General features: G+C 40.2%; 1 protein-coding gene across 4 annotated transcripts; it reads right to left on the bottom strand.

The window, feature by feature from the left end:
• Positions 1–7,774: 7,774 nt before the first annotated feature.
• On the bottom strand, positions 7,775–15,823 carry ednrba (endothelin receptor Ba). Of its 4 annotated transcripts, XM_026150573.1 has the most exons (10): positions 15,684–15,823; positions 15,495–15,584; positions 15,173–15,315; positions 14,295–14,771; positions 13,394–13,506; positions 12,366–12,570; positions 11,608–11,757; positions 11,165–11,298; positions 10,959–11,067; positions 7,775–8,660 (listed from the first exon to the last, which is right to left on the bottom strand). In XM_026150573.1, the coding sequence occupies exons 4-10, from the start codon at positions 14,706–14,708 to the stop codon at positions 8,526–8,528; spliced, it is 1,260 nt and encodes a 419-aa protein (XP_026006358.1). In that variant the 5' UTR covers positions 14,709–14,771; positions 15,173–15,315; positions 15,495–15,584; positions 15,684–15,823; the 3' UTR covers positions 7,775–8,525. The 4 variants fall into 4 exon arrangements, with proteins under 4 accessions (XP_026006358.1, XP_026006357.1, XP_026006359.1 ...); XM_026150572.1 differs by having other exon boundaries at positions 15,495–15,823; XM_026150574.1 differs by having other exon boundaries at positions 15,173–15,268; positions 15,495–15,823.
• Positions 15,824–15,881: the final 58 nt, after the last annotated feature.

Here is a 15,881-nt window from a genome sequence, read left to right as displayed (position 1 = left end):
CTTTTCATTTTTCCAGAGAACTGAGCCCCCCCCCCCCCCCCCCCCCCAAACACACGCACCCCTCCCTCCCCTCCCATGCTGCGAGATCTCATTGGTTACCTGTGTTGTGAGTCAAGGTAACCCATAGTGACCATTGTCAGTGCAGAGCAAATGTAAACACGGGTGTATTTGCAATGTAAAGCAGCAGAGAGCCAAGCAACCAATCTGCAACAGCTGTGTGGACGCAGAGGGCATATGTGTGTGCTGATGATATCACTAAATTTGACCTCAGATTATTATTACCTGTTGCTTTGTGCAGTTAATAATAACATCCCAGTGAAAAGTAGTCTGAATAATAGAGTTTAAACAAGGGGGTTGTTATAGCTACTTTATCCAGTCCCAGACGCTCCCCAGTGGTTAAACTCAGCATCAGCAGCCTTCAAAATAAAAAACCCATCTGATCCACATTTTCATTTCCTTCCCGCCCTTTCTTTTTTGTTAATACACAACAACGGCAACAGAGACAGCTTGTAGCCTATAAATCTGTGAGTGAGGCTCACCATTGCTGGCAGTGTGTTTTCTCTTGAGGATGGCGGCCTTCTGCACCCAGTCCCACTGACTGTGCCACTGCTTTCAAGATTGGAGAATGACACCCCCCCCCACCCCATTTTACACAGTACAGCTGCCTTCTTTAAATTAATTATTTTTTTTCACATGTCAGGACATTTTATACCTTTCACAGGGCTGGGTTTGGTTGGACTGATAAGATGGAATAAATCAGGCCTCTTTCATTCCATTATTTCTTCACTCAGTTTCCCAACTTCTGCAACGGCGGGCAGCTTCGTGAGGAATGTGCTGGTTTGGCTGAAAAACGAGGTTCACTCCCATAATGTTTTTGTAAAGTAGTAGAGCACACGATTTGATTATTACAATATGGGTTTGTGTTTATCTGTGTGAAAGACCGGGGAGAGGAGGGGTCATTGTTATTGTCACTGACAGTTAATGCACTGAATCTCAAATATTGGGTTCAAGAAATGTTTCCATTGTTTTTGCTTCATTTTTTTGTTTGTTTTTAGGGGTGATGCACATTAGATTTTTAGGATTTTAAACGAGCACGACACAGACTGATTAAAAAAAGAACATTTTGACATTTTTAACTTAAGGAAAAATTAGCAAGAAAACCACGGACACATGAGCATGTGTGCAGGAATGCAGCCTAAACATGGATATCCTCTGTTTTATTTCAAGCATTGCTCTTAAAATGCAGTGTATACATTACCCACAGTCCAGCTAGACTGCCAATAATTCATTTAGAGTTTAATGGACATTTTAAGAGGGCTGGATAAGAGGCCGTATATTCCTTTTATTTAAAAGGAAGGTTATTTGATCCTCTTGTGGATCATATCAACATTAAATAACAAATGGAGACAGTCATTCACACCTATGGTCCATTTAGAAAAAACAATTAAACTAACATGATTGTTTTTGAGAGGGCGCCGGAGTACTCGGAGAGAAATGTACGGTGACCTTACAAACTTGAAACGGAAACAACCCAGCAGATCTGAACCCAGGGGCGTTTTGCCGTGAGGTGACAGTGCTAACCACACTGTATAGACTCAATTATGGTTTATAAATTGTAGCCCAGTGACCCCAGTATACTATATTTGCAGATTTATCTGATGTGAGCTGCGCACTGACAACTTTCACTTTTCCAGCATTTGGAATCCAACCTGCTCGCCATATGCGTATCTGTGACTGATGAATCGTTCTTTATCATGTACTCTAGCCCCATGGATTTGTCATCACGTTGTCAGACAAGCAAAAAAAAAAATAGAGGGGGGGAAGTGTGCTAACAGTGAGAGACTGTGACACAACGCTTGAATGTCCCCTGATGTAGAACTGAGGAGGAAATAGAAGGAAAGAAAAGCTCCAGAGTCCATGGAACGTCAGTCTGATGAATTCCTTCTGCTGGCCACGTCTGCTCACCTTCTGCTGCGTCTTCTGTTGCTCGGCGTGCTTGTGTTGTCTATGCATGTGCTCAAGTGTGTGACATGTGAAAGTGACTGATGAGTTGCGTTTTTGTGTCATTTATCAGCCATTCCTTGAAGTGCAAAGTCAGTGGTGTGCGACCAAAAGAGATATCAAATGTAAAAAAAAGTGCAGAAAGCATTTTTGTTTTGTTTTTATGCACGTGCTTACTCACATATCTTCGTTTTGTGTTCTCGCAGCCAGCACGGGGGTCTCAGTTTGCACTTGGTTTAACATTTTTCCCTTGAAGTACTTCCATGGCTCCAACTGCACACACGTTTTCACACTCACAACAAAAGCATATTTTCTTTGTTCTGCCCAAATGTTTGCAGAATCTGTACCAGACTGAAAGCTCTCCTCCCTGTGCTATAAATCCTGAATAAATATTAGATGACTAAGAAGGAGGCCAGCAAGACATATACATCAAGAAGTGTGAATACACCTTTAGATTATTAGACATCTGTCAGAAGCTGTGTATGACAGCTCTGGATGAAAATGCCTATATGGGTTCAAATTCTTGAAAAGTGCCAAGCAGTGATGTTTGCCATACTCTCAGGCCAGAATTTGCCAAAAAGCTTCTCTTCTCAAACATTTGAAAGTGAAGTCAAAACATCATGATCATATAAATGCTCCTAATTGTTTCTGAATGCAGTTCGCTGGCGCAGTCTTGCTGAACATGCTGTGTAAATATGCACAACGGCGAATGGAATTGGGTAGAAAAATGCAAAAGAATGTTTGGAGGGGAAAAAAACAACAGAGACGGACCAGATCAGATTTATTCACACCCCAGCCCTTGAGAGCCAGACTCGAAACAATAAAGTCTGCAATCCAACACACTGTGGAGAGAAAAGGACAAACTGCACTGGTATGTGTAGGTTTGATTATGATTATTTGGTGTCCACATTTACTCTGTATATGTGTGAACGTATTTCATGAAGCTGTCTTTCTTGGAAATAAAGATGTTTAAGAATTTGCACGGGGGAACAACTACCTTGGCCTTATCTAATGGTTAAAAACAATCTGTCTTACAAACAAACACAACCACATTTATGTTGTCTGATCAACCTGAATATTATAAAACCTCTGGATCTGAAAAGTGAAACCACTATTTTAAAGCAGTCTTTCTCATAGCCAGTTGACGTAACTCAGTGTATAAAGAAAATGACCCCAATTCTTACTTTAGAACAGTAAACACATTTTCTTCAAGCTATTGGGTGATGGACTCAATAGCTTGTTTTAATTTGTAAGGGCTTTATCTTACAATGTACAGTAGCAATTCTTATTGCAAATTATGCACACATTTAGAGTGAAGAACATGATAAATCCTGATACACCTTAAAGCCACTGTTTATGATGTAGTCCCTGTGACATCATCTATCTACGGCTAATGATGTCATCTTTAAGTCTGAGGTCATTAGCCGTTTCCGGGTCCAAACTTCGCTTCAGGTCCCAAAGTCAAACGAACACTGTGGCATCACTGAGAGCTACAAACTGTCTAAATTATTTTATCATTAATAAAATGATCAGCGTTGCTGCTCTACCAGGTGTAACAATTAAGTTTTCAGGCATCCATGAAAACAGCTCGATAGTTTCTACCTAAACATGATATACCATGTTCTGACTGAGGGATTTCTGAAAAATTTAAAACGTACAGCTCTGCTATCACTTCCAACATAAATAAAGACAGGAAACTAAATAGCAGTGACATTTGTGGGGTTACTGATGTTGGGCTATGATGATGTGCTATGTGGTGGCTAGCTACACAGCTATGGTTAGCATAATAAAACACATTAGCACAGTGAAGCTGGAGGATGAACGCTTTTTTCCACTCGATAAAAGTTAACATGAGGGTTAGGGACAAATGTAATTGCATTTTAGGATGCTGTAAACAGATCAAACTTCAGTCAGGATAAGAACTGAGATAAACCATCCACAATACAAGGTTAGTCATTAATTTACTGCTGCATGGGCTGGACTGTAATTACATCGTAAGGTTTTAAAACTGAGCTTTAAAATGAATAGTGATAATAAAAACTGAAAGAGCTGACAGTGATCACTGCCTTTTTTTAGGAGCGTGTTCAGATTAAATAGAACAAGATACAATACAACATGTTAAAAACACAACACCTTAATAAAGGTAGAGTAGTTTGGACCTGGAAGCAGAGTTCATACGTCATCACTTAAAGACTGGATTGGTTGTAGAGTATGTCAGGTTTGTTATTTTGACTGTCCTCTCCTTGATGTTTATTTGGATGAGCAAATGGTGGGAAATGATCAACTAATTCTATTGGTGGCTAGCAGCTTGGTTAGCGAGGTATTTTAAATAAAATGCTAATTTTGGTTAGAGCACAACAGGCTTAAATCAAAAAGTTTCTGGGTAAATTACTGGAGAAAGTTAAAAAACTAAATGGCCAACTCCTTAGTGTGTTATTTTGGAAAACTTATAAAACGTTATACCTGTTAGTCCTTTAAAATAGCCAGGTCTTAGATTACATATAACTTAGGGCTCCAGTTAAAAAATTTACCCATCTGTAATATACATGTATATATATATATTAGGGGTGCAACGATACACAAAATTCACGGTTCGGTTCGGTTCGATACTTTGGTGTCACGGTTCGATATTTTTTCGATACAAAAAAATGTTCATGCCTTTTTAATTTGTCATTTATTAAAATTATAAATATATATATTTAACACAAAAGTACAGTTTTTAAATTTAACCCTAACCCTTGTGCGTGTTGTTTTTTAGCTCGTCATATTGCAGCCACAGAAATTCTTTTGTCCATGAAACCATAAAGCTGCACTTTCTTTTTGCCTTATAGTCTGATTTGTCATAACTTCTCCGTTTTGTGGTAAGCTTTTCTTTGGCTGTCACTTCTTCACCCTGACCTGTCTTATTTGGCTCAGCAGAACTAAAATATATATCTGTCTGTGAAGGTTCTCAATCATCCAGGTCATCGTAGTGAAATATATATCCTGCCGCACTCACATAAGCTCAGCGATTCTCTGCGCGATCAACCTCTCACATGTTTAAGCTGCGGGAGATTTCACTTGTCATGTTTGCATAGTAAGCTAACGATTAATAAGACGATGTCAGAGGAATTGGTGCACAAATTATCATCACTCACAGATCAGTACTGTCGCTCTCTATACACAGTTCGCGCGATTGCAAAGTGAAAGCAAAAAAACAAGCGCAAATTCAAACACGATTTCAATATGTCACATATTGACAGTGGCTCACCCAATGACATAATTACCCAGCTACATTTCTGAAAGAATGCAAAAGCATTGACATATATTTTTCCTTCCTACAATAGCCCGACAGGCAGGGGAGAGATAGCCCCGGGACGTCGGGCTAGCGATATTGCGAGCCCTGTATCTGATTGAGGAATCACTCATCTTTGGAAAAGAGAGTTTATTACAGAGAAATGTCTCTTTCCAAAATAAAAGCTATACTATCCGCTTCTTCTGGGCTATATTCTCAGCAGCATATTAAACATATCAGGTCTCCATAAGGAGAATCCTGTGCTAACAGCTGTCTAAATGACTCGGCTAAAGTTTGTAGCATGCATGCTTGTTGTTTTTGTCTTTGCACTAGGATGATGTCGGTGTAAATGTGCAGTCATATTCGTTGTGTTCCCACTAGTGCTTTCAGGTTAATCTCGTTGAAATAACCTTAACGGCAAATCTCCGTTAATGAGCTACCCTATACAGAGGGGCTAGACGGCCAACACGTTAACGAGCTAACTGCGCTAACACACTAGTTCCCACCCATGTAATTGAGCATTGCATGGCACATCCAACATACTGTTTTACTTTAGTCCATGACTCGCTTACCTTCAGGGTCATACGTCACATGAAAACCAAAATAATTCCAAACGCCAGATCTGAATGAGGGTGGGGAGGTCCACTTCTGTCTCGCTAGCTTGCCCTGCGCTCTTCCTTCTGACCATGCTGTCTGTGTTGAGTGCTCAGTGAATCTGCGTTCGACTACTCCGCCTAGGCTGCACTCTCGAGCCTAGGCGGAGTAGTCAAATGCAGATTCACTGAGCGCTCAACACAGACAGCATCGTCAGAAGGAAAGTTGATAAAATAAATTACAAATTTTGTATTGTTCTTTTTTTTTCTCCCCTTTGGTTTTCTTTCTTTCTCTCCCCCTCTTTCTTTCATTCTTTCCCCCTGTCCTATCCCACAGTCATGTCTGTCCCGTTTGCAACTGAAAATAAAATAAATTCATAATTATAATAAAGGTCAATCAAATGGACCAATATGATGATCCACTTAAAATAAATCCTCTTGGCATCTTTCTTGGCCTCAAGACAACAATTCTGATGGCTATAGATCCAAACGGGACACAAAAAAAAAAAAAAAAAAAAAAATTTGAAAAAAAAAAAAAATTGAAAAAAATTGTATTGTTCGATACATATGCGTACCAAACCGAAAGCACTGTATCGAACGGTTCAATATCGATACGAATATCGTTGCACCCCTAATATATATAGACACACACACACACACACACACACGCACACACACACACACGACATTATGGTACAAGGTAAGGAGTATTGGAACTATATTTACGGCACTTAGTAGCTTCATTCCCCCATCCACCCCCAGAAGCTGGAAGAATTTGTAAAAAGCCAACCAGCTAAAAAAGAAAAGCAATACATTACATTAAGCTATAGCTCACCAGGGGATATTCATATAGGCTTTTGTAAAGCTACACCCTTTTAGAACCCTTTTTGTACAAATGTAAAAAAAATGTGTGGAAAGGATTCTTTTATCACTGAGCAGTACCAGACTACTTCTAATTTGACACATAAATCTACATTTACAGCTTTTCTTACAGCTTCTTGAACTACCAAAATAAACTTGCCTGGGTCAATAAATGAGTTGATTTTAAACAGTACTTTTGTGGTTTGATTATAGAATATTGGATAAGTAGCTCACTGAACAAAATTCGCTCTGTTAGCCAAGTTGTGTAGCAGATTATTTAATTATTTATTTTTTTATGTAGCACTGATCTAGGAGGTGATCAATCACACCAGTAAGAGGGCCAGCATTATCCAAAACCAGATAAATCAGTTTACCCTCTGTTTGAAACAGATAAAAAAGTAATTCAGAGAGGAATGTACTGAATGTGATTATGTTCAGTTAGGGCTAGTTACAGGAGTGGTGGGTTTGATTTGATGTCAAACCACACTGGATTGTTTGAAGACTTGCTGGAGGAACAAAGGCAGAAAGGTTATGGCAGAGAGACGAAACAGGAATGTGCAGAGATAAGGAAGTAAAAAGTAAGGGAGAGGACAAAGAAGTAGTAAAAAAGATGAGAAAAACAGACATAAAAAAGACAGTGATGGCAAGGAGAGTGGATAAAGAAATGAAACAAGGAAGGGTGGTGAGAGATCAGAGGACAGAGAGCTTCTTTGACAGCTAATGTGACATGCGTGACACTGGTTTAGCCTCAAGCAACATTCCCAGGTCAGAAATGTGTGTGTGTGTGTTTGGGGCAAAGAAGTGGGGAGAAAAACAGAGAGATCACAGTAATGTTCTGTGTTGGCACTCGCCATCACATGATGCTGCCTGCTGTCACACTTAAATCGAGGCCACATGCTCAAACACCCTCCCACATACACTAACACACACACACTCCCACAAACACAGAATACACCATACACTTAAGCCAACAGCAGACAGACCTAAAAAGAAATCTTTAAAAATTAATATAAAAATAATTTACTGTTTTCTTTTTGTAATATAGTCATGATTTTATGTGTTATATTTATTGAAAAAAGAAACCCTACATCAAAGGTAAGGAGTCAAATTAAGATAATCAGGCACTAATATAATGACAAAATGCATAAAGCCTCAGGAACAGGCCAAGTATGGAACAATATGATACAATAGCTGACGGTATCACAGCTGAAGTCACACAGCGTCAGTAGTTTTGTTGCTAGTGAGAATACACAAAGAAAATAAATTTCAAAGCATTAACAAGTATGCAAAAGCATGTAAAATGCTCATGTACATTCATTTTTTTTACAGAAAAAACATGCAAAATCCCCAAATGGCTGTTTTACAAGATGCTGAAGTATGTAACAAATACACTACAATGCATACACTATCCAGGCTGCAAGCCTGGCAAGCTGTCTTAGCTTATCAACCCTTAACCCCCAATTTTACACAACATAGTTGAACTTTGCTCCTGTTCAGTTCTCCATTTTTAATGTTATTCATGCCTGTATAAATTTGATACTTCCTATCCAAGAGTGCAGCTTTGGAGGTGTGCTGACACTTCATTCTTGGACAGAATGAGTGTGGCACTCCATGATAAGTGCTAAAAGTTTCAGGTTAGATTGAGTTGCAGTGAGAGCTGATTTCCGGCGGTATGTAATAGAAGAGTTTAAGGACATTTCATATTATGCTGTAGATAAAAACAAATGGGTCCCTGTCCTCATTTACGCAGGCATACTTCGATGTTTTTTGGTTGTTTCTCACTTCTGGGCCTCTCCTCAGGCTGTCGAGGACTTGTTGGTCATGCGAGAGTTGCTCTGTTCGGAGCCTCGGTCGCTGACTTTAAGCTTCATGCACGACTGCTTTTCGTCCATTAACATCTCTGTCGTTACGCACCAGGAGCACAGACAGGACTAAAGAAGAAAAGAAACTGTGAGGCTTAGGCTGCGAGAAAAGAGGAAGAGTGTGAACACTGTTCGCACTTTGACAAAATAGTGACTGATTCTTACAGCCTTTTTTTGTTGCAGCCTTAGAAATATTTCATCACTGTAAGAAATAAGCTTATTCTCTTTTTGTTGTATCACTACTACTTTCTTTATGGTAGAGCTAAAGCCAGCAGCTAGTTAGCTTGGCACAGAAATGTAAGCCTTGTCTAGAAATAGTCCAAGTTAGTAAAAGTTAAGAAAAATTTCTGGGACCAAACACTGAGGCGTCACTGAGAGTTAAAATCACTAAATGCTCTTTCATCTCCAATAAAATGATCAGTGTAGCCATCCTTCTAGTGGAAGGTTAGGCAGAGCAGGTTTCCACTTAAATATGAAATAACATTTTCTGAATGAATTTTTTTCTGAAAAAACAAAAAATTAAAACACACACCTGTATAACATTGGAAGTAGCAGAAAAATAAACATGAACATCATTCAGAGGGTTTGTGAAGTTGGGTTAGTTGATATATAATAGTGTGCTATCTGGTGGCTAGCCTTAGAGCTATGGTTAAGCTAAAATAAATACAATACTACTGTAAAGATGTAGCATGAGGATTAAACTATTTTCAGTAAAAGTTCATACTGAGGATATCTGGTGGGCTGAGACAAACAGCATCATATAGCAGTAAGAAGAGGCCAAAAATGACTATGAGTGATATGTCATCACTTAACTAAGGCTACGTTCACACTGCAGGTCTTAATGCTCAATTCCGATTTTTTGATCAAATCCGATTTTTTGTTTGCTTTTTCACACTACAAATAAAATGCGACAGCAAACGCGCTCTGGTGTGAACCCTCAAAGCGGCCCACATGTGCAAAAGAAGACGTCACACACAACGCGCTCTGTTTAGACCCAGACCAAACAGTATTGTTTGACTGGTGGCCCTTAATATAAAGACTTCGGACTTTACGTTTCCCAATTTTTGCTTTAAGTTTTTTTGTTATTTACATAATAATGTAAAAATAACCTAATAATTATCCTTATTGTTGTTTTAGAGAGGAGCGGTGCTTCAAAGGATAGTTGCAGATTTCTGTCAGAATCTGCAGATTATACAGTATAAATAAAATATTCACGTTTCTCCAACGTTTTCTTCCCAACAGTTTCACTAACATCTACGCTGGATGGCCAGGAAGCGTTTGCGATGTCTTATCGGGTGCTTCTCGGGAGCTGATAATTGGCATCTGTCTCGTGTCAGTGACGTAAAAGACGGATTTAATGCGACTTGACCATTCAAACAGCAGTCGTTTTCTAAAACATCGGATATGTATCGGGTTCAGTACCACATACGAAAGTGACCCAGATCGGATTTGAAAATATTGGATTTGTGCCGTTCACACTGTCATACCATGATCGGATATGGATATAGGGTCAAAAAAAATTGGATTTGATGCGCTTTTGCCTGCAGTGTGAACGTAGCCTAACAGATGGCTTAATTTTGTGTTGTAAAGACAAAAATCTGTGTCCACACGGGGAGCGATTAGTTCATTGTGCATTGCTTTCGAGCTGATGGTCGATTGGCTAGGATGTAGTGATCACTGGTATCCTAAGCTCCTTTTCCATTTGTACCTACTCAGATCAGGTTTTTTCAGGGTTTTCCATTAAGTGATAGTACCTGGTATCAGGTACTAAAATGGTACCTGCTCAGATGGAGTTCAAAGCAATCTGACCATGTACTAAAATATGACATCGTCAGACTGCATGCCACCGAATGGCTGGTCAGTTCTGAGAGAGTCTCGTTCACAGAAATCAAAACTGCCATTTTTGATATCCGACATCGAGGGAATTGGTTACAGAAAGCAACTCCCACGAGTCTGACGAAAAGCCACAGATCGAGCAGCAGGTATATTGTTGCCTCGGTGTCCGCCTTTGTTGTAGCGTTCGTGTTATGGGAGGCTCGGCCGCGTTGCTATAATGATGACCATGGTACTAGATTGTAATGGAAAACCAGGTGTTCCAAGTTGAGTCCATCTGAGTAGGTACTACTGGAAAAGGGGCTCTGCACACTCATTGGTAGTTGCTTCAGTTGCTTGTCTCTATGTTGAGAATATTTTATTTCGGGACCTGCCTACTTTGAGGTACCAGAATCTTTTTTGCCTTTAGTCACTTCACATTTCGGAAGTCAATGTGAATCACTTCCTGTGTGGGTGCAGTTTAACACCAATAAACAAAATACATTAGCACAATAACCAAAAAGTAAAGCCTTTTTTGAGTGAGTTACACTTTACCCTGAAGCAGTTCTTGAAGCGCTTGCTGACCATGTAGAGGGCGATGGGGTTGATACAGGAGTTGACAGATGCCATGTTGATGCCAATGTAGTCCAACACCAAAAAGAAACTAAAATATATCACAGTGGTATATTAGTCTTCCACTTCACACTGTCTTCGAGGCAAGTTTTTTTATCTACTAAATTATCATGACTTCCCCTCCATACCTGAGCAATTCACACCGGTTTGGATCCTTTTCATCATAGATGGTGAGCTTCAGGATACGGCTGAGGTGGAGAGGCAGCCAGCACAGAGCAAAGACTAAAACCAGACAAAACACTGTCTTCGCCACCTCCCTCCGCTGAACACACACAAAAACACATAAATTACAGTTTGGCACCGAAGTAGCTGTGGTGAAACTTAAGCCTTAAAGGAATTAGGCATCATTGGAAACATGTTTTCCCCTCAAAATGTAAAACATTTGTTATCAGGAATCAAATTGAATTCAGTAGGAAATGGGAGTTGCAAATTAGGCCGAAAACAGTGCAGAACATTACTTTAATAGCATTGTCTGTTTATCGTCCTATTACATTAGGAAAAATATCACTTTAACTCAACTAAATATGTCGTCAACAAACAGGCCTAATAAAGTGAGTTTTCACCATCTTACCTGTTTTAAGTGGTCGCTGAGCGCAATCTGCATGCCATTCTTCTTCCTCAGCATCTCACAGGTCATCAGGGTGTAGAAAATGGCAGTACAGGCCAACGGCAGGCAGAAATACACACTGAACAGCCACCAGTCCTTTGCTGATTTATAAAACTGCACAGAGAACATAGCAGGACTGCACTGGATTAGGCACAAACATCTGTGCTGGAAATCTTTAGTTAAAGGTGAAGTATGTCAGAAGCAGATGGATTTTAATGGTGTGTAACCACGGTCTGACCGGGTTGACTCCAGGGTGTGTTTCAAGTTGCTGTTGACATGGTTTTACAAATCAATTTATCATAAGGCCCCAGTGGGAATAAATGTATTATTCTTTTTACATGAAGATAGACGAATGTAATGGCAAATACATTATATTAATCCATTAGCTATTACGCTACACATAATCAACTGCTGTAGTGTTTTCTGTCACCCAAGTGGGGGATGTTCTAATTCTTATGATCCATGACTTTTTTTCTTTTTGACAGTGTTTCATTTCTGGGAGCTCTTCCTAACCCCGATCTAGCGGGGAAGCTGTCACAGTCTGATTACGAGTGCTTGTGGTTTTAAGTGTACGTATAAGCGTATGCACACACATGTACACATTCACCTCTGCGTCTCTGTCCATATAAGTATGTGTTATACGACATACAGCTATGTCAACACGTACTATTTTTCTGCACAGCGAACCACAGGCCTTTAAAAGTCGGTGTGTTACAGCTCACCCTCATGAATTCGGTTTTCTGCACGGGGTGCAGCAAGCAGATCCTCAAATGTTCTCCTTTGTAGTTCATGGTGATCATGTCGAAGGCTATCGCCTCTGGCACAGCCAGGATGATGGATATTATCCAGATGAGCGCTATCTCGATAGCCATCCATTTTGGAACTCCGATCCCTTTGATACGGCTCCATGAGGCCACGGCACGATACCTGGAAGATATGTGACATGTGGAGTCAGTTAGTTAAAGGAAGAGTTTGATGGCTCGGGAAATGTACTTAGTTGTATTTTTATTGAGAGGCAGCTCATAAGATGGCTATCACTGGTATATTTACATGGTGACTACATTGTACAATAAAGCAATTATAAAAACTCATCTGTTTAAAATGTATTTATTCTTAAAGTTTTGCATTAGAAGTGCATGACTCATGCAGCTAGAGCCACTTGCTACCTGTTAGCCTTACCTCAGGTAGGTCCACCACTAAACTGGGTCTTTCAACCACATTTTTAGTGTTGGCATTTTTAACAGAAACACAGTGGCTTCCTGTGTAGTTAAGTGATCTACCCATTAGGTCTGTGCTTAGCACTGTCTGTATCTGTATGACACACAAATATGTTTGCAGCTTGCTCACATGAACTTGCTTACTTGTAATGGCAAAAATGCTAAACCTGAGGCTTCCAAACAGTAGTCCAGAAACCATCGCCATGGTGACTGCGATACAGTGTGACATAAGTTACTGTTTTAATTCCTTTGTTTTTGCAATTTAAAAGAAAAATTGTGGATTTATCACCAAGGTGTCTTTCATACACTTTTTTTTTGTTTTGGTTTATTTGAGCCCTTTTTATGTTCACCGTTCAATAATGGCATTAACAAAATGTCAGTTTACTAATGCATCAAAGTAGACAGCAGCCAGTGGGAACAAGAGAAAAAGTGAGGATAAAAAGTCACTGCTTTTTAATTGCAGTTGCAGCATTGAAAAAACAAAAAACAAAAAAGCAAAGATTGTTGTTCATTTGCCATGGCTTCATGCTTACCTGTCAATACTCAACGCACACAGACTCAGCACTGTAATCCCCACTGAGGATTTCTGCACAAATGGCACCAGCTTGCACAGAGTCACCCCGAATGGCCAATCCTCCGCCAGGAGCTGTATAGAGAGAGAAAGAGTTGATGACAGACTTAAACCATGGTAGGAAAGGAAGCAAATTTACTATCCCCCATTTTTACTCAGCCTCAGGCATCCAGTGCAGGCCAGGCATGTGTGAACCTGAACTTATCGTTCTTTTCTTGCCAGGTTTAACATTTTGGTCTTTTCCCTAAAACCACGAGTCCTGTTTGCCTCGGTTTAAACTCCAGGCAATGTGACCTAGTGAGAACACTCGCAGAGAAGAAGAAAACTCTGCTAAGCATGAAAGATATGGAACCTTTCATGCTGTCTTTGGATGGGTGTCTGGAATGTGATTGAAAACCTATTAAAATCAGATGTGAACATGTTTCTCTCCGTACCACCCCGTCTGTCCTGTCATTGCTATGGTATGCGGCTGTGACCAGTTGTTTTAACATGCTTGCCCCCTTACCCAAATATACAGACGCTCTTGGTTCTGTCTCTCTCACTCACTCACTCACTCACTCACTCACTCACACAAAAGGAGCCCAACAGATTAAAACATACCAGAGACATAAGGGGATATGGAGGGGCTCAGAATTAAGTAAGGTAATAACATTTTGAAAATTATGTGGAAGCCTGCTTTTACAAGCATGTGTGTGTATGTGTGCTCACGAGTTTAATAGGAATATTTGAGTACTTGTCTGGGATGTAGCTAAATATTTGTGCATGACCTCACAAAGTTACAGTTAAGTAAAAATAATGTTAAGCAGCTCATGCTTTCCTATGACTTAAGTACTGTTCCTATGCTATTCTGCAGTTTTTCTCACCTTATAAACATTAATGGGAATGGCGATGATGATATGTAGCAGGTCTCCAAGTGCCAGGCTGCCGATCAGTATATTTGGCCCGTTATGCATACACTTATTCTTATAAATGATCCTCAGAAGAGTGGAATTCCCAATAATACCGACAACGAAAACCAGGCAGGACACCACTGTGTTGATGTACTTGAAAGTGTCTCGGATTTCTGTGGGTCCGGTGCACATGGGTGGCAGGCGGCGGCGGGGCATGGTGCTGTTGGGCCGCACCGCACCCTGCACATCTCGTTCCACGAGCCCTTGTTTCTGGGTAACGGTGAGAGGCTCCTGGGGCACTTGTTTCTTTGGCTCCAGCTGTCCACTGGCCACAAGTATGTGGACTGCCAAAGCGAGTAACTCCAAGCAGAGGAGATGAGTCCTCATCCTTTGATTTTGACTGTGGATTTTATTCAAGAAACAGCCTGCAGCTGATCTTCTTTAGAGCTCCTGGAACACAGATTAGAAACACTGTGAACAGGCCTGGTGTTGAACTACAGCAGCAGTTCTTAGACTTTTTTTTGGCATTCAGAAGCTGAAAACAGTTTGCACTCCACACCCCTCAAGTTTTTCTTTGATCAGAAATTAATTTTAAAAAATTTGTGTGTGTGTGGTTTTTTTTAAATTCCCCCTAAAAAAAAACCCCTTAATGAATTAATAATTCAAATCATTTTTACTTCATATTTTTCATCTGGCACCCCAACTTCAGGGGCTCTGCACCCTACCAGTGGGGCCACACCACATTTTAACTTTGGCTAAAGGATCATTTTTATTTCCATTTTTTTTTTTTTTTGAGAGAGAGAGAGAGAGAGAGAGAGAGAGAGAGAGAGAGTGTTTTTATTTCAGCTTACCTTTGTATCTAATGTAGAAGGATGTCAACGTCCCCTTAGATTCAAAAATGCCTTTTGGTTAGTTTCACTTCTCGTGGATGTTTGTGCATCATTGTACTAAATGTTCAGGGGTAAATTACAAGGCTGTTTTTAGAATTCCTACCCTGAACAAGGAAAATACAACTGTTAGATTATTCAATTAACAACGGATGAGTGAAAGAAGACATAAATACACTAAGGCTGTAGGTTTCCCCCTTTTTATCGATTAAACAGTTAATTTAACACAGTCCCTAAATGAGTCAGTTAATGCTCTCCAGTTGCTCTTGTTAAAGTTCTTACTTACCAAACTCTGAAGTGGGAATTCTCCGATATCTGCGTCTCTTAGTTTAAAGTTCCTCAGTAACTCTCAGGCTCTCAGAACAGAGAACATTTCCTAAAGCAGAGGAATATTGTTCCAACAGTGACAGTTCAGTCATCTCCAACAGCAGCAGTCCTCTCTGTCACTGGGGCCAAAGTTAATGAAAAAACTTACAGTTGTGTGACTCAGTGGCTCCAGTCAGCAGTTCTACTTGTGCTCTCCTCTCCAGTACTGCGCTGAGTCTGGGTGTACACTCAAGAGTCTGCAGGGTTGATCCCTGCCCCACTCCTCCACACCTCGCAACCCCCAACCCCTCCTCTTTTTATTTAGAGGAGGGAGTGAGGGAAGATAGGCAGGATGTTCACGTTATTC

This window comes from Astatotilapia calliptera, chromosome 18, assembly GCF_900246225.1.
Source record: "Astatotilapia calliptera chromosome 18, fAstCal1.2, whole genome shotgun sequence".
Taxonomy (NCBI): Eukaryota; Metazoa; Chordata; class Actinopteri; order Cichliformes; family Cichlidae; genus Astatotilapia; species Astatotilapia calliptera.
Note: the sequence above shows the minus strand (reverse complement) of the source record. Positions and strands in the feature narration are given on the sequence as shown.